The sequence below is a fragment of the Silene latifolia genome, chromosome 11, assembly GCF_048544455.1.
Source record: "Silene latifolia isolate original U9 population chromosome 11, ASM4854445v1, whole genome shotgun sequence".
In the NCBI taxonomy this organism is placed as follows: Eukaryota; Viridiplantae; Streptophyta; class Magnoliopsida; order Caryophyllales; family Caryophyllaceae; genus Silene; species Silene latifolia.
Genome location: NC_133536.1, coordinates 14,306,383 through 14,331,096, shown reverse-complemented (window position 1 = coordinate 14,331,096; position 24,714 = coordinate 14,306,383). Strand labels below are relative to the sequence as shown.

The following is a 24,714-nucleotide window of genomic DNA, read 5'->3' as shown; positions in this document are numbered from 1 at the left end:
CTTTACCCCTTAAACATTATATACTAGATTTTGTGCCCGTGCGTTGCACGGGTTTCAAATTTGATTCTCCTTTAATTGTTGTGGAACTTTTTTACCATTTTAAGGGTGTTCACAATTATAAATATTAATTAACATCCATATAATATTTTACCGATAGTAGTTGTTGCCCGAGATAGCCGATTGTCTTGTTGGTTAATATTAATGATTTTACCCTCTAGGTTTAAAAAAAAAATGCAAAATACTTCGTATGAGTTTTAGCGGGTAAAAAACTCAAAATAAATATAAATAATGTATAATTGAAACCAACCCAAACACTATAACATTATTTTATTATATATACACCTTATATATAGGCTCCATCTACTATATATAACAGAGCAAGTTATTTTGTTAATTGTGACAAATCACTCCTAAGTGTAACCAATATATCATGGAAATATCATATATAGCTTATTAAAACACACTTCAATCTTACACGAGTTTACATCTAATAATTAACATGCAACACAGTACCCCTTATATAATTGGGTTCCGATCCACAAAACGTTATAGTGGATTAACGATGGATCTTAAAACATGAAGCTAAGTAATCCATCGAGCTTCAACGAACGGAAAACATGAATGTGGAAGATGCTCCAATGGGGAAAGGCGGTCGCATCGACTACCATGCCCTTCACCTTTTTTTGTTGCAATACCTTGTATATTTCCATTAGTTTCTGAGAAATTGAAGTATTCATATCAAATCTGCCTAAAAATATAAAAAGTTTGTTCCCTTTGTCCTAGTTAATCTCGGCTTTTGTCCCTACCCAAGAAGGATGGAAGAAATCAATTATAACTATTACTTCTTTTGTGTTGAGTTAACTGGCGGGATACCAACTCCCCTAGCGTTTTTCCAACACCGGGTTTTCGTATCACCATATTTGTGCGTCCTTGTCCTCTTACTCTATTCTTGTATTAGATGAACAAAAATTATAGACTAAGACCGTCTCATAATATTCTGTACAAAAAAAAATTATTTTTTACATTATTAAACCGTCTTATAATATGAGACCGCCTCACACAATAATAAATGTTTGATGAGAGGTTTAAGACCCAATTTATGTATAATAACCAAACTTTGAATACTTGTTACCAGTCATGGCTTACATCAAGTTCATTACATCTGAATACAAAAAAAGCTTGTTAGTTCAACCGGAAAATAGATAAGAAATAATAATAGAGAACATACAAACTTACAACACAAATAATAGAAAACGAATACCTCTCGTATTTTCTTAAAATTGACAACTATATATATAAATCCTTGTGTTCTTCGATGATTAATTTTCTACAAATATAACATGAAAGCAAAGTAATTAGAAATCATAAATCAAATGAATGTCCAATGATGAACGCATGCAAGATGGTTTAATTTTGGCACAACATACAGAGACGGGTGAGGATTTGACAAATCTTCAATCTACCTCTACTTGAATCTCTACTCCTGCATAAGAGTAGATAATCAATTTTAGAATCTACGAAAACTGATGCATAATCAAATAGGGCTATATTACTCAGTTAATAAGATCAACACAAAAAAAAAACAGAATAATGCATTAGGGAAAATTAAAGTCATAGGGCGTTATCTTGCATAACCAATGATGGGTTTATATAATAGGGACGACTGATTTAGGGCCGCCACATTTCCCTTGTCTAAGAAGCAGGTTTGTCTTTCTGCTCCTTTTTATGTTTCATATTCATGTTGCTTCGTCTTCCACATAATAGGGTGTGCTTCCATGTTGTAGGACACTGACAGCTAATTCCTAATTTGATATTGCACAAATAATAGTACTTCGTATTAGACAAAGGAATGTTGTTACGCTTTTCTGGTTAGCAATTACTCTGTAGTTTGGTATGTTGCAGGAGACGGATTTTATAGTTAAATTGTCTTTCTCAACACATTATGAATTTTGCTCTAGTCTACTTCTCCTTTAGTGTCTTACGCATATAGCCAATTTAAGTTAATGTAGAATTCTATCTCACTAAAATATGACATCTTATCCAATTTTCTATCTTTTAAGATTTATTTTTAACTTTTAAAATAATTTTAAGATTTAGTTTTAATAATATTAATTTATTAATTTAATTTAAAATTATTTAGGTGTTTTAGAATAGTTGGAGACTCTAGAATTGCCTGAAAAAAGTCTCTTTTATATATATACTAGATTTAATGCCCGTGCGATGCACGGGCCACTTGTAAAATTATGTTCTATTAAATCGCTGATAAACGTAGCATCGTAGAAAACTACTATACAAATCCCGCTCATGTCAAAACACAATAATACCCCACAATACCATATTTTATCTTATTTTAATCACATCACCCTATAACAATACTTAGGCTCTGTTTGGTAAAACTGACTGAAAAGGTACCTGAAACCTGAGCCCTATAACAATACTTAGGCTCTTATTTTAATCACATCACCCTATAACAATACTACGTAATAAGTATTAATTCAATTTTTCTTGTAAACTAAAATTGTATCATTATATCTTTTATTACAAATTTCTTGCACAACTCAAGGAAATATTTGTGCTTGATGTATCCACCAACGAGGTAAAAAGTTCAACACGATACTCTAGTTGCTTAACTACCTTGTTTGGCAAATAGTAGGAAACAAATTAATAATAGCGGATAACGTTAGCAAAATATGATTAGCAAGTTTTAGTAACATATCTGACTATCAAATTACACTAAATTACAAGAATTCGGAACGGAAGTTTAGTAATTAGCAGATTATAACATAATTAGAATGGTCTCATATGATAGAAAATCAAAAACCCAAAAGTTAAGAAAACAAACCCTCCCTTCGTCCTTCTCCAAACCCAAAAGTTAGAAAATCGAATGACGCTAGCCTTGTTAGTTTGTCAATTTTGCAAATCTCTACGATCAAAAACCAAAGAATTATTGTTCTACTTTTGCTTGTGTTTTGTTATATTATTAGCAAAATGTAATCGGTGGAGACACAACTTTAAACTCCGGTATGTTTAATGATCCACCACTGCCGCGAATTTGACGACCCGCCGTGCCCTCCGACCACTCCACTCCGGCCAATTCGACGACCCCACAACCACCTCTTCAAGAACGCTACATTAATATCAAAAGCTAAACCCTAATTTTTAAAAAACCTTTTATTAATTAAATTAATTAAAAGATGGTATTAGTAAAATTATTGATAAAACAGGAGAAATTATGTGTGGTATGTTCAAACTACGATCCAAATTGTCGAGTTATTAATGAATTGGTTGGCAATAATAGAGAGGGCAAGATTCCAGATAAATGGATAAGTAATACTCCGTAATAGAGAGGGCAAGATTTCAGAACCACATACGCGTTTTGTAAAATTAGTTGACTTGGTAAAGACTTTTGTCATTGAAATGTCAATGCCAAGTAGGCCACTAGGACTGGAGTTCGGTTAGATTATCAAATTGGCTCGTTTACACCCGGAAGGAAGTAATTATTAATTCTAGAAAAATAACAACTGAAAGTTCGAATAATGTAGAACTCAACACTAATATGTTCAATTTCTTTTTTGAATCAAAATTTTTTCATTGAATCTTTTATTACAGATTTCTTAGGTAATAAATGAAATGATTTGATATATATTTGACCCGTCTTAAACCAGAATTTGTGATATGAAGTAGAAGTAATTTTTTTTTTTTTTTTTTTTTTTTGTCAGAATGAAAGATTACCATTCATACTATAGACTTAGCTATAGTATGGGCAATCCTATTAAGATTGCGAGGACAGTGACTAAGAGAAAAACAATGACAAGATAAAACTAGCGAAGAGATGGACTTGATGATTGATTTAGCCTCCTGGTTAATATCAGCGAAGCCGTTAACCTGTAAAACAAGATTCATGCAGTCCGAAGTGGCATCCAAATGCCGAAACCCATGATTAATAGCATCGGAAATAGCAAAATGAAGAGCCGTAGCTTCAGCCTGGAAGGCAGATTTCGCCCAGAACGGAGCTGAACCGTAATGAAAAATCTGACCCACATCATCTTGAAAGAACCATCCCGCAGCAGCCTTATAAGTCGATTTCCATGACGCATCACATTTTATTCGAATATGATTCATACAAAGCTTAGAACCAACCAAGAGATAAGGATAATGCTGAATTATTAGTGAGGCACCATCATAATCCAACGGTCTGCCGGGCAAGCAGAAATAACTCGTCCCCGTCGTTGCTGATGAACCCAGATATTGTTGTTTGCATCAAAAACCAAAAGGCGGAAGATGCTATAAAAGTCAATTTCCTCATGCTGGAAAATCATCCTATTGCGCATGGTCCATAATTGCCACAAAACACTGACGAAAGATGAAATCAAGAGTAGATAATTTGTTTGTTTCTGAAAATATTTAACCCAATTAATAATCCACTCTTGTATTGAAGAAGAGGCGTCCTGCTGGCAACGGATACCCAACTGAGAGCCAAACCAGACCCGAGCTGCAACGTTACAATCACGGAAAAGATGCTCTAAGGACTCAACCTTCAGATGGCCAGACGCACATAAGACACAAGAGGAATTCCACTGAATATTCCGTTTTAGCGCTTCATATCCACAAGGCAGTGCATTGCATAAAATTTTCCATAAGAAAACCTTCCATTTATTGTGAATTGGTAATGACCATAAGTCCTTTTGACAAAAAACAAGGGAAGAAGCAGATAAACGATTTCTATCCTTTAGAGTTGCCTTGTTTGCCAAATGTTTAGAGAAACATATCGCATAGGCACTCTTAACCGAGAAAAGCCCATTTTTTGTCAAGGACCAATAAAGATTATCAGCAGTATCTAAACAAGGAATAGAAATTGCCATAATAAACGGAATAGAATCTTGACCACAGATAGAAGTCACCATATGCATATTCCAAGTCCCATTAGAATTTTGGAGAGATGAAACATGAACAGTAGGTTTAGAAAGCAGATCATGATCCGACAGATTTCGTAAATGAGCAAGCGACGAACCATGAATCCAATTATCTGTCCAGACATCAAGAGTAGATGGGAAACCCACTTCCCAAACCAAGAATTCTCGCAGAAGCTCCAAACCCCACCGAATACTACGAACACCCCAGGAAAACGAACCTTTCTTAGTTAAATCCATATTCCGAATTGTTTCCTTTGAAATCATAATTTTAGGTCCTAGAACACGACCAATTAAACTCAAAGGTTTTTGTAAAATGGTCCACCCAATTTTGGCCAACAAACTTTGGTTCAAACAGGTAACATTTCGAATACCCAAACCTCCCATAGATTTAGGACATTGTAAAAAAAGTTTACTACACCAGTGAATACTCTTCTCTACACGGCAGCCACCCCACCAAAATTGTGAGATCAAAGATTCAATTTTTGAAATCACACTTACCGGCATTCGAAATGCCGATAGAGAATAAAGAGATAGTGAAGATAGAACAGAGTAGATAAGAGTTAGTCGCCCAGCAGCAGATAAATGAACATTCATCCAACTTAAGATCCTTTTACGAACCTTCTCAACGAGGCAGGAAAAGATCTCTTTTTTAGTTGTCCCAAAATCGGTAGGAAGCCCCAAATATTGACCCATACTATTACTAGGAGAAACCTTCAATGTCTTAATGCATTCACGAGTAGTCTGTAAGTTGCAATTCGGACTAAAAGAGACGGCAGATTTGTTGTCGTTAATAACTTGACCTGAACTTTGGCAATACATATCAAGGATATCTCGTAATCTCTGACAGTAATTAATCTTAGCATCCAAAAAGAATATTGAATCATCAGCAAACAGTAGATGTGAAATAGATGGATCATTACGACATATTTGAATCCCATGAAGAAGGCGTTTATCCTCCGCATCAATGATTAAACGAGAAAGAACTTCAGAAGAAAGAGCAAACAAATATGGCGATACAGGATCACCTTGACGAATTCCAGCGCCTGGTTTAAAAACTTTTCCAGATGATCCATTAATAAGCACTTCATAACTAACCGACTGGATGCAATTCATAATCAGGTTGACAATGTTATTAGGAAAACCCATAGTAAGAAGAGTAGCTCGGATAAAATTCCATCTCAATCTGTCATAAGCCTTACTCATGTCAATTTTAAGAGCCATATAACCCTTCTTACCCTTAGTCTTTGTAGAGATATGACTAAAAATCTCATGTGAAATTAAGATATTATCAGCAATGGACCGGCCAGGAATAAAACCATTTTGATATTCCCCAACTAACCCAGACATCATAGGTTTTAACCGGTTTGCAATGCATTTAGTAACAATCCTCATTATAACATTGCAAAGGCTGATGGGGCGATAATGTGCAACTGATTCAGGGCAGTTGTTCTTAGGAATCAAAGTTATAGAGGTCCGATTAATATCCGGACTAATAGTACCAGAATTGAGCATAGACAACACAGCCTCCGTTACTTCATTTTTAACATGAAACCAGTATCTTTGAAAAAATAAAGCAGGAATACCATCCGGACCCGGTGACTTGGTAGGCCCAAGTTGAAAAACAGCTGCTCGCACATCTTTTCTGGTAAATGGCTTTGCCATACTATCCACCTGATCATTATTTAATTTATGGAGTATTTTGCTAAAGATATGTTGATGAGTAGAAAGATACGTATCAAAAGATTCATGAACCACCGAAGATTCATAAATTTCCATAAAATAATCTTCAAAAGATGAAGATATATCCTTTTGCTCAAATAACCAAGTCCAATACACGTTTTACATTTACTAGTTGTTGTATCACGCGCTTCGCGCGCGATACCCCAAGATAGTATTACTCACGAGTTGTTTGCTGTCTAGCAGTTTATTTTGAGCTTGTTCAAATTTAGTAGCATAAAAGAGTTTGGACGCTTGGGGTGCAGGTCGAATCGCAACATACTTCTTGTTAACAGCGTAATAATAAGTCCTAGCAAGTTTTGCATTTATAAGTGGAATGAACTATAGTGTCAGGTTTTCAAGTAGATGATAAGATATATGATATTTTCCAAACACATTTACACAACAGTCCAAAGTTATTCAACCTGATATTATGGGTTTGAATGAAATCTCATTCGCTTTTGTTCATATGTTCAACCCCTTCCACTCTCTCCCTCTCCCGTTTACTCTACCACCCTTCGTTGTCATTCTCGTCTTTTTCTCCCTCTCGCTGTATTTCGCCTATGTTCACATATTCATCCATTCTCTCCTTAAGCTTTTGTTTAGCTATTCACCCTTGTCGTCTTGCTCACACCCTCTCTCTTTCACTTACAGGGAGAACTATATAAGAAAGCTAATTTTTGTAGCGACAGTAATAATCCAACTTCCCTCAAAGAATAATAAAACTCTAAATTGTGATTACATACTTAGAGCCCGAGAGTTGTACAAAAAAGAGTGCACGCCTCTATAAATAGTTGTCTGAACTTAGTGTCTATATGTATTTGTTCTTCACTTAATCTATTCTTGTTCTCTTTATCTCCTATCATCTTCGCATTGTCCTCCAAAACATAGTTACCTTGGTTATGAGTTGAAAACCTTGGCAATAGGCTCTAATGTCCTTCCCTTGTGGCTGAAAACAATAAACACGATAAGATAACCCCCATAAATGAAAATCGTCCTAAAAAGATACATTGGCACAAATCCAAGCCCATAAACACATTTAAAACTCAATTCTCCTATTATTAGATATGAAAGTAAGGTCAATAAGTCACCATCACACTGCATCTGGACAATATTTACCAGATTACCTTCAAGAAACACTTATTTAATCACATTTATTGGTACACCAACACTCATTTGCACAACAGAACTACAAAGAACAATCCATATGTAACCTAGATAAATTTCTCGGGGAGAATAAACCATGTATCATCACATAATAGACAACTTTAATCATTCATGCACACAATTTGAAATTACCGAGAATATATTTTTCATCAATTAGAGCAAGAGTTTGTCATCCTCAGTCTGTTGGGCACAAGACGGGATCAACCAACTGTCTTTCATGTGTAAGTGTGAAAATAAACTATAAACAGAAATCCAACAAGCAATGTTGATTGTTGTCTTCAACCGCGCAAACTTAGATACGTACATATTCAACCACAAGTTAATACTCAACGGAATTTTGCCTTATGCAGCAACTCACAAAACCCAAAAAAATAAACAGCAACAATCTTTATTATAGAACTCTTTTAGAGTCTGACACTCAGTTATTGCTCAAGAACTTAGTCAGAGCTGATTCAAGATTGGCATATAATTCGAAAGCTAAAACCAAAAGTGTATAACAGTAAGTATACACTGATAGGTTGCAAGAAAAATAGAGTGCCGGTACATGAGGTCCAACCTGAACTGTTTTACATATGAGCACAAGCCTTGGAAATACATCTTTTTACTTTGGGTACCATCTCTTGCCCTAAAGCCAGCTGCGACCATCACTTGTCACAGTATTTCAGTCCACGTTAAGAGACGTCTTCCAAACACCCACCCTTCATTTATGACTTTCATCCTGCCACATCATTGAGAAAAAGCCAGTGATGAAGGATTGACCGACCAGTAACTAAATATCATGTCCTACTGGCACTTGGCGGAAGTGCTAAAAGAACAAAAAAAAAGGCTGTCAGAAGCAATAGAATGGCTTACTCAGTGATGATAATTGACTAATTGGGTAATATAAATTTGAAGAAGTAAGCTGTAAACGTAAGGGGTGAGGAGTTGACTGTCACACACTTTTTCACTCTCCATCAATCAATTAGTAGTTTAGTACACAAATTGGCTATGATTATTCTTATTTAAATGGAGTTGCTCTAACCTTTATAAAAGAGAAGAATAGATTCAGATTATCATTACGGAGGCAACGAAGCAAGCTTCTAAAAGTTTACAAGGTAAGCACATCTCAACCCTATATCCCCGATTATTGTTCGACTCTATATATTTATGTACAGTAAACTGAGCAGAATTGAAAAGAAAAAAAGAAGTGTCAAATTAAAAGAAGAATAGGATATAAAATTATAAAGTATGACCAACAGTTAAAAGTGCAGAAAATCCACTTATTCGGCTCCGATAGTTTCATAATTTCATATTACTCAGATATACAATTGTCATCAAATTTCAAAACACGTAGTCATGGTTTTGAGCACCCAGCATGCCTATTAACATCACTCCTACCCAGTTTCCTCTTCAAAAGCAGTCAAACAAAAAAGGAGCAACACTATAGCCCGCCCTCTATACTACTAAATGAAAAAAAAAATACGGGCAAGTAGTGCATAGGAAAATGCAAAACGGCATCTAAAGAGTAAAATTCTCATTTGTCTAAAACGACATATAAAGAATAATGAAATGAGTATTTATTAGTGCAATTGGCTTATATTATTACGAAATATATAGTATTCCATAATAACCAAAGGCAATCAATCAAATAATCAATCATAATAGTAAAAGTTGGCTCAAATTCATGTGAAATACAATATGTCAAAGTATATTACAGTAGAGCGGTTCACTTGTAATCTACCTGTTAAAGTTCAGCAATATGGGATGCACATGATTGCTACAAAAACTTAAGTTCAGTATACAGATAATAGCTTTAAAGTTTAAACTACAAAGACTCCATTGGTGAACATTCAATACCATATAAAGCCAATGAATAATTTTTAAGAAGACATGAAACAAAAATATATTTTTATTTTGGCAATACTTTATCAAAAGGAAACAACAAATTTTACATAAGATAAGACTTGGATTATAGCAAACCTACATTGACATTATATTGGGAATTATGTTGAAAACAACTATGTAGAGAGAATTGTTTTCTTTGATAACATAATCAATGGAAATGGCCCTAAAAAATAAGCAAAAATACATATATCTAATTTCTTCATTTGTCACAATGGGGAAAAAACTAATAGTGGCTAAACAAACAGCTCTAAAACCGAATAACATCCGCTACTTGGAGAAAGAGAGTCCAGCTTACGGGGGAATCAAGTACCAATTTCACCAGAGAATACACGCTTAGACGATCTCAATTTTTACATATAACTCATGTAACTGAGACCAACCCAAATCCTCATGTATTCCTCAATTTTAATAGGGTTAAGGAGTTGTTCGACAAATAAGACTATCTCACATAAGCTTTTTGTGAACATTTCATGTGATGTCACGGGTCACCACAACCTCAAACGGCCTTGACCATCTGAAAACAACACTTCCGCAGAAAGTTGAATCTACACTCTCCTCTGTACATTTTCTAACACCGTCCAAGTCCCAACCTATTAATTCATCAAACCTCACTTGCATCCAAAAACAAATACAATCAAAGTATCAACCAACAGACTTCCCTTCTGCGCAACACCCCTCCTCTCCATCTAATAGATGCCAAAACCTCCAAACTTCCAAGGTAAATCATGTTTTTGCGCATGAACAAATAACAACTTTAAAGGTCTAAACTTACTACTTTTATGAAATCACTAAAACAGTGAAAGCTCCCACTCAAGTACTCAACTAATAAAAATATCCTAAAAGATCCTAAGATTCAATCTTTATTACATGACTGTAAAACAGAGAGCAACCAGTGGTTCTACTCTTCAATACTCTTCACTAATTGAATTTGTATGGCACAATTAAAAACCAAAAGCCTCATTACCCATTTTCGACTAATAACCTTTATCCAACCTCAATAACTCCATTAACACACACTAATTAACAATTAAACTTCATCAAGCCAGAATCCTTAAGCTACAATATCTATTAAAATCAGCTAACACCCTTTCTCAAATAAGCTTTATCGAACTTCAATCTCTACAAACTTTATCAAACCAGTAGTCCAGCCACAAAAACCCAAAAGGTTCAATCATTATACAATTCCTAAACAGACCACAACCCAAAGCCACAAACTTCACTAATTCCACACATTTATTGACAGGAACCAAAAATAACCAAAATACTTGTATAGAGCAACCTTGCACAAGTAAGTAAAACAGATGACAACTACTTTTACACTAATACGAGCATGATTTTCTAGTAGTTTGGACTCATTTCACACAACTTTTGTGTACCTCGCACAAGACTAATCAAACAAGAACACCCCATTTCATCCTAATACAATCTTTTGAAAAACACAGTAAAACAATCGAAAATGAAAATGGAAAAAAATGTTACATGATATATGCTTGTCATTATCAGGAATAGAATCATCACAATTAACAGATGTGGGCAAGCAAATCAAACACACATATAAAAAATCCAATCCAAACCCTAAGCTTTTCACAAATAGTTTACAAAAGGCACTTAAAAATTAAACCTTGCAAGGTGATATTTGATAGACGATGTGACCATATTTGCCGATATGTATAATGCCATTTTTTGAGGGTAAGGCTTGTATGCTCCGACGTTGGGTTGACGATTCATCACCAACTAAAACCCGATATAAGATTACTTGAAGAAGAGCATGATCAAGGAACAACGATCGCACATGACCCGTTAATTTGTGACGAAGAGTGAAAGTGAGTTGATAACACGAGTGATTTACCGAGATTCCTTGTTATGATAGCTCATCTCTAACAATGCTGCAATCTCCTTTAAATCTAAACCAAATCAAACCAAAAAAAAAAAATTTCACAACCTAAAATCGAAAATCAGACAAACCCTGGAAATTAGGGAAGAACAAAACAAGATCATACGCTTGGAAGTAGGTAGATCAGTTGATGAAAGAGAATTAGATTGAAATGCTTGCGTCATCTCCAGGAAAATCGCCATTTTTGTTGTAAGAAAGAGGAAAGGTGGGGGTGTGTGTTTGATTGATGAACGAGAAAAAAGGAGGTGGAAGAGGATAGAGCATATAAATTGGAAAAGTAGGATGAGGTATCAAAACGCAGCGCATAGATTAAAAGATTACAAAACCGCAGCATCTTGGTACTGTTCATTATGAACAGTTACTTGTGTTACCCATATTTTAGTAAGGGGAATAGATTACAGCACATCAAACGACCAAACGTACAATATAATGTTAAAAGCAATGTACTAAATGACAACTTGCAACATGATTGATTGTGTAGAAATTTCCTCTTTTCCTTCCTACTTGTCGTACTTTTTAAAACACAAAATCTTATTTGTGAGTTGTGACGGTACGTATCCGTTACTTTGGAGTGACGGATACCATTTTCCCTCACAAATGACCCAAATAAAGGAGAGAGGGAAGCACATGGGGGTGCCCCCACCTTGTCCCCCCTTTCCGTTTTGTGAGTGGCATTATCCGTCACTTGCTCTGACCCGTCTTCAGCAAGACTAATTGTTTTTAAAATTATCTGAGTGTACTACGAGTAAATTACCAATATTACCAATACTACCGACAACGGAAATTTGGTAAAACGAAAAGAGAAAGGTAAAATAGTAAAAAAAAACGTAATAAATTAGCAGTTGGTCTTGCTTTAGACGGGTCGAATCTTAAGACGGGTAGTTACACTCATAAAACAAATAGGGGGGACAAAAAAGCACCTATGCCTCCCACTATCACCAATTTGGGCATTTTGTCTCACAAAATGGTATCCGTCTACAACTAAAGACGGATAGTGCCCGTCTTTAGTAAGAATTTGTGATAAATTAGAGAAAGATCGAGTACAACAAAACAATAAAATTAGATAAGGGTAAAAGAATTACCACAGTAGTTAAAGCCTTAACTTGATCTCAATTGGATTGACTTTGTCTTTATAAAGGGGGCTGATTTATATCGACGACGTTTTAGTAAATATCGACGACGTTTTTCATAAAAAAGACGATGACTGCCCTTATGACTTTATCTCTCTAAAAAAAATTCTCTCAAACTCAACTAAATTCAAAACAAACAACAACAACAACAATTAACAATATGTCTAATCTCGATTCAACGGTACGTAAACAACTTTATCATTTGCTTAATTTTTCAATTTTTTTTTGCGCATCGTTCATTCTATTCGATAGTTGAATTAATTGACGTATTAACTTAGTAGTAGGGAATGTTTGAATTTGTTGCGTAATCTGAAAAATGTCCCCGAAAGATGAACCATGGCAAAGTTGAAACCAGCGTTGGACCACGGTCCAAACAATGGAAACCAACGTTTGGCCGGACAAACAATGGAATTCCACGTTTGGCCATGGTCCAACGTTGGATTCCAATGTTTGGCCGTGGTCAAACGTTGGAATTCAATGTTTGGCCGTGGTCAAACGTTGGATTTCATTGTTTGGCCGTGGTCAAATGTTGATTTTCATTGTTTGGCCGTGGTCAAATGTTGATTTTCATTGTTTGGCCGTGGATTAAAAGTGGTTTTCGTTGTTCGTCCGCGGTTGATCGATAGAAAGTAATGTTTGGCCGCGGTCGTTTGTTGGGTCTCGTGTTTTAGGCATGAATAAGTCGTTTTTACATGTTTTTCTTTCGTTTTACGCAATTTATGTAGTATATGATTCCTTTTTATTGTCTTACTATAGTCGTTATTGCTTGTAACAGGAATCGTGGGAGGATTTTGGCGATAATCCAATTGATTACAACCCGTTGTTCGAGACTACTATAGATTTCGAAACACGTGACGAAGCTTTCAATTGTTACCGTTATTATTCAAAATCACCGTTATAATTCAAAAATGTTACCGTTATAATTCAAATGTTACCGTTATAATTCAAAATCACCGTTATAATTCAAATGTTACCGTTATAATTCAAATGTTACCGTTATAATTCAAAATCACCGTTATAATTCAAATGTTACCGTTATTATTCAAAATAGCCGTTACAATTAATAAATAGCCGTTACTCCGAGGCAAGTTGGCCCAACCCTCAACAAGAGGACGGTCCTCAAAAAAGAATCCAGCACCGGGTCGGAACCGGTTAAACTAATCAGCATTTGCATCTCCCATATTTTTCACATTAGTTTTGATTTTATCAGACTAATTTTCACATAATGTTTTACGAGTTTGAATCCTCCATTTTTCATTATCGAGCATCACTAATTAGTTACACTTCTGAACATAGACGAAAGTCTGAGATATTAGAAAATCTAATAGACGGCCTGATCGATTTCTTTCATGCTACCAAACAGTTCAAGGATGTATACAATGGACAAGTTGAAACAAAACGAGAACAGGATTTCATCACATTTCCGTACTATAAATACATTAATTTGTATGAACATCGCCTCCTATCTACAAAATCTGACACCAAGCGAGCCTGATTTACAAATTTTTCTTGTACAATGTACAAAATCAAGTTTCTTTCCCTTTCACCATCCATTTCCTCCACGTTCTTTATGTCTTTCCTAATATCTACTCCCCAATCAAAAATGGCAAAGAAAAAATCGTATGTTTGGAACCAACAAAATCGGTTCCGCTACCTTCTTATCACTCTTTGGTAAATGTACAACCGTGGTATAAGGCAGGGGTCTTTGTATTGAAGGTCTTTCCTTGTGTAACAAGCAACATCATGCTTCTGACTTGGCGATTGTAGCTCCACGCTTCACCTCTCACAAGCCGTGTATGAAATTAACAACCACTAGGCCGAACCTTCCTTTGTATATTCACATATTCTGATGTAACTACTCTATATCCTAGTTTATCAAACAATTAGCTGAGAACATGGCATTCTTACTGGCGAGAACACTACAAAGTGAGCGGGCATGATCGATAACAAGTAGTCTTCGTGCCACATCCCTTTCTCGACTTCGGTTGGGAATAACACTGCGTTTTTTACACTAAAGCCTATACTTTGGAAGATATCTCGGACTTCACCATCATGGGAGCTTCCATCTTCGAATCGTCCAATCCATCCGGATTCCATATTCGTTCTTTGTCATAATAAGCACGGATTTTAGCACATCAAATACAAGAGAGTACGGTAATGATCTCATGTGTGATGCCAACCCAATCCTTACATATTCCTTTTTTTTTAATAATAGGGTTAAAGGTTGGTCTCACATGTAAGACAGTCTCATCATATAAGTTTCTGATGAGTGTCATAAATTGAATTTTTGTAATGAAAAATCCCTGCTAGCAAGGGACTGTGAAATGACTCTACAAGCTGAATCGTAAAAACTAAGAGTACAAGTTCTCCCTGATTTCCTTCATATGTTTACCTGGAATTCGTTGTAGTCAAGTACCCCGTTCCCATCATTTCGATCGTGTATGTTAGGCGGAGGCGGGGCATTCATGATTGCCTTTCCTCTCTCATTTCGATCTGCCATCTGCATTAGGAAATTGGAAGTTGTTAGAAAACACGTTAATCGACTAAGTATCATATAAAGTAACACAAATCGGCAAATAATAGCATAAAACACGGTTTTTTAAAAAAAAAAATTAATTTACCGCGGACTAACAAAACAAACCCCTTCTTTGACCGCGGTTCAACAAAAAAATCCCTTAGTTGACGGTGGCTAAACAATTTTTTTTTTTTTTTTACCGCGGGCAAACATTTTTTATTTTTTTTTACCGCGGCCAAACAATGAAAATAGATGTTTGACCACGGCCAAACAATTATTTCCAACGTTTGACCACGGTCAAACGTGAGAATTAATTGTTTGACCGCAGCCAAACATCCAATTCCCACGTTCAGCCACAGTGGAACGTTGGAAATCAACGTTGCTCCCACGGCCAACAACCAATTCCAACGTTTGGCCGTGGTTTCCCCCTTAAAACCATTCAAATTCACTCCCAATCCGATTAACAACAACAAATTTCGACTCAAAAATCAATCCCAATCAACTATATTTCGCAAACAACATATAACAATACCAAAATTTACATAATAACAACTAATTAACATGAATTTTAATCGAAAAACTAACAAATTCTACACTAATTCAATTAATTTAAATAAAAAGCTAACACATAACCTAATTCAATTCTAAAACAAAATCCAATCAATTTAATCAATCAACAATAACAATAAAGGAAATAAAACTATTTAATTTCATAGTTTAATTCAATTAGTTTCAATTTCTAAACTAATTTAACAAAAAAAAAAAAAAAAAAAAAAAAAAAACGCCACTTACTTGGCAACGTGGGAGGCAGCAGTGTGGTGGCGGTGGAGGCGGCAAGGTCGGCGTGGTGGTGGCAGCAGTGTGGTGGCGGTGGTTGTGGTGGCGGTGTGGTTGTGGTGTTGAGTGTTGGTGGAAGTTGGAGGTTGAGTAGAGAGAATAGAGAGAATAGGGAGAATGACTAGTGAGAGATGAGGGGCAGTGAGCGTCTTTTTTATGAAAAACGTCGTCGACGTTTACTAAAACGTCGTCGATATTAACGAATCCGGTTTATAAATGATCTTCTTGCTTGTTTTTGTCTCCCTGCAAATTTTCATGTGGTATCAGTAAATTCACAAATTTTTGTTTTAGACGGACACTTTTGGTCTTATTTGTCAGACGGATAAAATATTGCCATTTTTTAAGAAAATGTAACCAATTAATTCACAAAAAGTTATGACTAGAGGTGTTATTTTTTACCCTGAAAATGATGTGAACAATAATGGTAACATGTTATCAGAAAATAACAACATTTTATTGTAAAATAATGACATGTTACCTGTCTTATTTCAGACCAAAAGCAATGATCTTAAGAAAAACGGACTGCAGTAAATTTTCATCTCAATCTAACTTTCACTCCTAAGTTTATTCAAAATCCCATTTACATAATAATGTGAACAAGTCTGAAAATAAAAGGGGTAATTTCCAACACCATCATTCATGTTTCAAGTTCATTATTGTACGTTAATGTGCTGTAAAAATATAACGTCTGTCTCTCAAATAATTGTACTTGATTCATCTCAGTTTCAATCCAAACTCTGGGTTGATCATCCGAATAATCTCATTGGCGGAGCCATGATTTAAGCTTAGGAGGCAAAAAATTTAGTGGATGCGAATTGGTAATGATATAAGGTACACTAAAAAAAACTTTCAAAAATTTTAACTAAAAGTTCCGAAAATTACAATAATGAGTCCCGAAACATAAATGATTTTGTCGGAAAATCCTCCTTTCATTTTCAGACCTGTTCACATTATTATGTAAATGGGATTTGGAATAAAAATACTCTATCCGATTCTTCGGAATTGTATTACCTTTTAAAATTTGTGAGGACGATTTCAATCAACTGATTTGAGGGTGCGGATAATGGAGATATGAGATGAGTGGTCTAAAAATAAAGGAGTCCAATTATTTGAGTTCAAAAATTTCGAAAATTACAATAACTAGTATTGGTGCCCGGCTTCGCCCGGGCTACCTCTATTTACCATTATTTTTTTTTATTAAATAAAATTACTTAAAGTTGCATAACCCGTAAATTTATCATAAATATATTTTTCTATGACATATCCTGATGAAATAAATTTTGAAACAAATTCACTACTCCCGCTATTAATATTTTACTCTTATTAATGAAACAATAGTAATAACATTTCACTACTTGCCCGTAATCATTGTTACTTTCACTACTCCCGCCGTAATTATTGTTACTGCCACTACTGCCACATTAATATGAATAATTTCATTCCTCTCACCGTAATTATTGTTACTGTCACTACTGCCGCATTAATATAGATAATTTCACTACTCCCACCGTAATTATTGTTACTTTCACTATTGTCGCATTAATATTTTGATTATTTCACTACTCCCGTCGTTGTCTCCCGTTGTTGTCGCATTAATATTGTTACTTTTACTATTCAAATGAGTGATTACTATCATATAATTATATCCAATGTTACTACAATTATTTTCTTTACTGACGAAATTACTTTTACTACTTAGGCATGTAATTTTAAGAGGATTATATATTTATATAAATATATTACATATATGCATTAAATCAAATCGAAAGAATTATGAAATATTATATATTATGGAATCTAACTTGAATTTTTTATAACCTACTTATATTATATTTTTGTATGTTAAATAATTAACATCTCTATACATCTAATAATCTATAAAGTTTAATAAAATTGCATAGATTTTAAATTTAATATATAATATTATGATGATAATAATTAATACCATAAGTGTGCACGTTTATAATAATTAATTATTTTATTTTAAGGAAATTTACCATCTTCTAGTCTTCTATAAATATTTAGGAAAATTACCAAACATCTTATTTCTTTTAGTCTCGTTGAAATTAACCATCTTAATTAATTATTTTATTTTAAGGAAATTGACCATCTTAATTAATTATTTTATTATAAGGAAATTGACCATGTTTTAGTCTCTTACAAATGTTTAGGAAAATTACCAAGCTTCTATATAATTTAATTTTAACCCAAATTATATAATATTTGCATTGAGATCCCTTAATCGGGTCCATCACACGGTGCTAGTGATTTAAAACTATATAGTATAATTAATTTTTATAACTTTTTTTAATTACATGAAAGTCCTTTGGTTTCTGGATTTAATATATAGTACTAGGTTTGATGTCCGGCTACGCCCGGGCTACCTTTATTTACCACTTTAAATTTATTTTCTATGAAATATGATTCGCTAAATTTGGTTCACATATATTTACAATTTATATCTTGAAATTATGATGAGATATAAAATTAATCAACAAATTATGAGACACGTTCACTGCTCCCACTATTACTTTCACTACATCCCCTGTTAATACTATTACGTTCACTACTTTTTCGGTTACGGTTGTTTCTTTAACTACTCCTACTATTTTTACGGTTAATCCGTTAGTTTTGTCAAACTCATATATTTAAATAAATTAATATTTTTCTAAAATCTAATTGTTAATTAATTTTTCACATTCTCTTCGTTGTTTCTATTGTAACTTTCATTGCATAAGTTGTGACTTTTATTACTTTCACTACTCCTGCCATTATTATTTTTTCTTCCACTACTCCCGCATTTATTACTGTTAATTTCACTACTCTCATTGCTGATAGTATGACTTTCGCCACTGTTGCTTTTACTACTCACATGGGTGGTTACTATCATATTAGTTGATGATTATAGGAAGATGTTACGGTTACACTCGGTGTATAGAATCTTCTATACACCACCAATTAAAATTTGACATGGGAGGAATTTATGAGTAGTATTTATGGAAGGAATTGTAAAGAGGTTTGGAGGGAAAAAAATCAATATTGGAGGGAAAGAGGAAAAAGATGAAAAATTTTAAGAGCTTTATTAATTTTTCTATAATGATTAATTATATTTAACATATCTCCCAAATTTCTACCTTAACAATCATGCGGTTACCTTTTGTATTAAAAAAAAAAAAAACTAAATGAAAAAAAAACTAAATTTTTTTACGTTGATTTAATTAAAATAAAAAAAAGTGAAAATTCTTTTGAACACCTAAAAGACTGATTGTCTAGGACTATGGAGGAGACAATTAACTTTGTTAATAAAAAAACGTAAAGCAGGAAACATTTTAACAAAATAATCAAGTATTTTAAAATAAAAAATAATATTTTAGGCAATCTCAATCTGATTATGGTATATAATAATTTAGGAAAAGTTTCAAATTTGAAACTTCATTTTTAAATTCTGACTCTCAAAATTTGGCAAAATCAAATCTAAAAAATATTCTCTTATATTCCACCTTTGGCACATGTCGTAACATTACTCGCAGTGTATAGAAGATTCTATACACCGAGTGTAACCGTAGCCTTTTCGATGATTATATAGTTGTATTAAAGTTATATACTTAAATAAATCAGAAATAATAGATTAGAATATTATTTAGGAGCAATCATTATTATTTACTAATTAAATTACAAATCTAACGAATTATGGGAATATTATATTTTTTGGAAATCTAAAATGATTTATTTACCTTTTAATAGTTTTCAAAATATAACGACTTATATTATATTTGTGTATGTTAAATAATTAACATCTTTATACTAATTAATACCATAAGTAAGATCTGTTTATTTAAGGAAACTCGCCATATTCTGGTGTTCTCTATATTTATACTTCAACCAAAACTATATAATATTTACATTGAAGTCCTTGTTCAGGTTCATCACACAGCGCTAGCGATTAAAAACTATATACTCCCTCCCATTCACAATAAACCTCCCATTTCATTTTGGCACAAAAATTAAGGAAACACACTACCCCACCATATAATTAAATTTGGACCACACAAATACACTACCCCACCATACAATTAAATTTGGACCACACAAACACTTACCAAAAAAGGAAATAGGGAGGTTATTGTGAATAACCGAAAAAGGAAATAGGGAGGTTTATTGTGAATGGGAGCGAGTAGTATAATTAATTTGTATAGATTTATTTAATTACATTAAAGTCCTTTGATTTTTGGAATTAATGTATAGTATTGATTGATGAGTCTGAAACATGAATGATGTTGTCGGAAATTCCTCCTTTCATTTGCACACCTGTTCACATTATTACGTAAATGTGATTTGGAATAATAATACTCACTACGATTCTTCGGAATTGTATTACCTTTTAAAATTTGTGTGCGGATAATGGAGATATGAGATGAGTGGTCTAAAAATAAAGGAGTCCAATTATTTGTGGATAATGGAGATATGAGATGAGTGGTCTAAAAATAAAGGAGTCCAATTATTTGAGTTCACAGTTAATAAAATCCACATACTTTGGCACAAGATTTCAAACGACAATCAGTAAACTTGACTTGCATTTTAGACTCCTAAATCACAATAAATCTTCCGTGTGACGGGTATATTCGTCACAACTGACAAACTTGTGACGGGTTAAGTATCACCCACTTGAGTGGATAAAACAAAAGTAGGAGTGCCTAGGGAAACGTGGGTTTTATTTGATCCGTCATAAGCTTTGTGACGGATATCGGTAAACTTGACTTGCATTTTAGTCTCCGAGATCAATGGGCGTCTCATTCTAATGTTTCATACATTCAATTTGATTTTGTCCATCAATTTTGAAATCAATTTGGAAACATGATTAAACCTACTGCATATGATTACAGATACTTAATTTTTTTTGGTACATATTACAGATACTTAATAATTGATCAAAAGGATACATGAATATGACTGTACCAGTACCACAATCACGGAAACGAGGTAAAACCGTAAAATGAAACGAGTGGAGCAAAATTGTAAAAAATGTACCAAGATGAGAGAATAAAATAAGACAAAACAATAAAATTAGATAAGGGTAAAAGAATTACCACAGTAATTAAAATCTTGACTTGATCTCAGTTGGATTTACTTCTTCTCTGCAAATGAATATTTTTGCTGCTCTTTCCTTCTTCTTGTCTCCCTGCGTTTCAATTTGTTTTTTTTTGGGTGTGAATTTTGGTTTAGTCCGGATTCGAGTCGGGTGTATGAGTAAATTTCCATCTCCATTGCTCCTTATACAAACTTACTCCTGAGAGTTTGCGTTTATCTTTGATTAAGTTACAAACTTGTTTAAGCGGTCTTATACAAACTTATCGTAAAACAAGTTAGTTATTGAAACTATTTAGTCACTCTCTTATTTTAGATACATTCCCTATTTAAGGGTGACACGAAATTAAGGAAACCCAAATTAAATAAGCTAAAATATTATGGTGGGATGAGGTAATTGGAAAGAGAGAATGTATTGTGGGGGTATTATTGTGGGTGAGACGATTAAAATAAGAATGTTATAGGGTAAGGCGATTAAAATAAGTATTGATGTAGGGTGAGTTGATTAAAATAAGTACTCCCTCCGTTTTCATATGATCTACCCATTTTATTAAAATACTACCCTCATATATTCAACAAATTGGTAGATCATATAAAAACGGAGGAAGTATAAAATTTTACTAAATAAGGAAAGGGGAAGATTATTATTTAGAATAGGAGGGAGTATGATTTATAAGACTAGATAATTGTATCGTTTAATACAAACACAATAATCACATGTTTATTTTTTTTACCGTTTTACGATTGATGGGGCATATTCTGCACCCGCTGACCAAGTCAACATATTGAGCAAGGTCAAAGATATCGACAAGCAAGTCAACGACTTAGACAGCCTAACCGACGCAACCTGTCGGCCTGTCACCTATGTCCCGGCCACGGCGACTAGCCAGCCGGGGCACACATCCGCGAACTCATATCCAATACCCCTCGGCGGCGAGTCAACAGGGCCCGCCGGCCTGCCATGGGTCCCTCGGCCGAGGGTAGATCAGTCTTTCCACCTGCTAGCCACTTGGCCACTTGGCCACTACGTGACAAAAGGTGAAAGTCTATAAATACTCCTCAACTCTCATTGAGGAAGAGATCCACAAATTAACCTAAGAATCACTATTCATCTGGTAATATCTTCCTTACCTCTCTACAATACATACTTCGCCAAGTAACAACAACTTATCCCTTTAAGTTCACTGACTTGAGCGTCGGAGTGAGTTCGCTCGGTCCAAAGCCGAGCCCTCAGTTTGTTCATTGTTTCAGGAGACCGAGAGGAGGATTCAACCAAAGACGTCATTCTACAAGCACGGGTGGTAACAAATAACTGCTCTGGAATTACACCCGGAACAACGATAAAATATGACCATTTTACCATTTTAAATAATCACAAGATAATTTTACCTTTTCCGTCTTTATTATTAAATCAGACCTAATAATAGATTAAATGTTCTCTAGTTACTTCAACTTTTTTTTTTCGAGCTTGTATTTCTTATCTTCCCTAACAAAAAATTATTTTAACCATTTTAATTGTGCGAAACCCCGATTCCTTATACCCCTGTCACCCAACACCGGTCTTTGTAATCGAAATGTAGATTTTTTTGGAATAAATTAGCATCGTAAATAAGCGAGCACATTACTGTGTTACCAGCGAATTCTGAAGAACTTATAAAGTGGGACATAGTTTGGTCGTATATGCTACTATAAGCTTCGCCATGAAAGTTGTCGATCCAACAAGCAAACAGATTTAAACAATAACAGTTCAGAATATACTAGTATTGGTGTCCGGCTTCGCCCGGGCTACCTCTACTTACCATTTTTTTTTTTTAATTAAATAAAATTACTTAAACTTGCATGACCCATAAATTTATCATTAATATATTTTTCTATGACATGTACTAAACGATGAAATAAATTTTGAGACAAATTCACTATTCCCGCTATTAATATTTTACTCTTATTAATGAAACAATAATATAACATTTCACTATTTGTCCGTAATCATTGTTACTTTCACTACTCAAGCCGTAGTTATTGTTACTGGCACTACTGCCGCATTAATATTGATAAGTTCATTACTCCCGCCGTAATTATTGTTATTTTCACTATTGTCACATTAACATTGATTATTTCACTACTCCCGTTGTTGTTTCTAACACTTTAACTAATCTCGCTGATAATATTGTTACTTTTACTATTTAAATGAGTGATCATATAACTATATCCAATGTTACTACAATTCTTTTCTTTACTGACGAAATTACTTTTACTACTTAGGCATGCAATTTTAAGAGGATAATATATTTATATAAATATATTACATATATGCATTAAATCAAATCGAAAGAATTATGCAATCAATCAATATATATATATAAAGTAGAAACTTTTCAAGCGATATTAGAGAGTCCAACTTTTTCAGAATTCCTAACAAGAGTAGATTTCGAAACAAATTTAATAAAATTATTCTAATAAAAGTAGATTTTCTAATATTTTAATAAAGTCAGCATCCTAATATAAGTAGATTAAATTATAATATAAACATTATTCATATACTATATCGAGTTAATTAGATTTTACTCTCTTTTGAAATTTGCATTTTTAAAATTACCCCCTTTTAATTTTTTTTTGCTAAAATTACTTCCAAGTTGCAGTTTTTCTTAAAATTATTTTAAAACTCCAATTTAAGTGACCTATTTCGTCTGTTTTTGAACTTATTCCCTTTTATGCCTTAGCCAATTTATACTTTGAAAGGTATAACTATGTAAACAAATGGAGGAAGAGTTCAAAAACAGATAAAATAAGTCACTTAAATTGAAGTTTTGAAGCAATTTTAGGAAAAATGCAACATAAGGGAGTAGTTTTAGCAAAAAATTTCAAAAGGGGGTAATTTTTAGAATGTGGATTTCAAAAAGAAGTAAAATATAATTAACTCTACTATATCTTAAATTTCATTTGTCATACTAACTGAAAAGTTAACTGATACTTAAAAATGTAGATTAAAAGGTAACTGAAAATTAAGAGGTGATAATTTAATTGGTTAAGCCAAAAATATTTGGCAAACTAACCAAAATGTAGATGTTTTTTTGGTAAAATGATATAAAAGGACCTAATAAGTTCTCTATATTTCATATTATAAATTGAATGAATAAAAAAAACAGGTAACTAATTTCTTTGAAATAAAACCTAAATATCAGATTTTTCATGATCTCCCGACCTTTCTCATATCTAATTAATTACTTGTTGATGTTTTTTTTCTTGCCAATATTTACTTATTTTTAACCCTGTTGTTAGTAATTGATCTTAAGTTAATCCCATTTTTAATTTTATAATCTCCATTATAGCTATTGGTTCAAAATAAATATTAACAATTAGGCATTGTAACACAAGGTACATATATACTACAAAATCATGAGGAACGAAATAAATAAGTAATTGGCTCAAAATAAATGTTAGCTTTCTACATAAGAATAAAAATTATTGTTAGCTCTAAAATAAGAAAAAAGTAAATTAATTTGATCAAAAAGGAAAATCTATCACATGTGTCCAACTATATCACATTTGTCTTGGATGTAGCAAGTATTGGAC

The 24,714-nt window shown here is 33.6% G+C and overlaps 1 protein-coding gene and 1 long non-coding RNA gene across 2 annotated transcripts; both read right to left on the bottom strand.

Annotated features, from left to right (window-relative positions):
• Positions 1-3,735: 3,735 nt before the first annotated feature.
• LOC141612970 (uncharacterized) lies at positions 3,736-6,575 on the bottom strand. Its single transcript, XM_074431715.1, has 2 exons — positions 4,466-6,575; positions 3,736-4,232 (listed from the first exon to the last, which is right to left on the bottom strand). The coding sequence occupies exons 1-2, from the start codon at positions 6,573-6,575 to the stop codon at positions 3,736-3,738; spliced, it is 2,607 nt and encodes an 868-aa protein (XP_074287816.1).
• Positions 6,576-7,321: 746 nt separating this feature from the next.
• Positions 7,322-11,941, bottom strand: LOC141611131 (uncharacterized). Its single transcript, XR_012528517.1, has 4 exons — positions 11,681-11,941; positions 11,302-11,584; positions 8,353-8,514; positions 7,322-7,578 (listed from the first exon to the last, which is right to left on the bottom strand). It is a non-coding gene; the product is annotated as an uncharacterized LOC141611131 (long non-coding RNA).
• Positions 11,942-24,714: the final 12,773 nt, after the last annotated feature.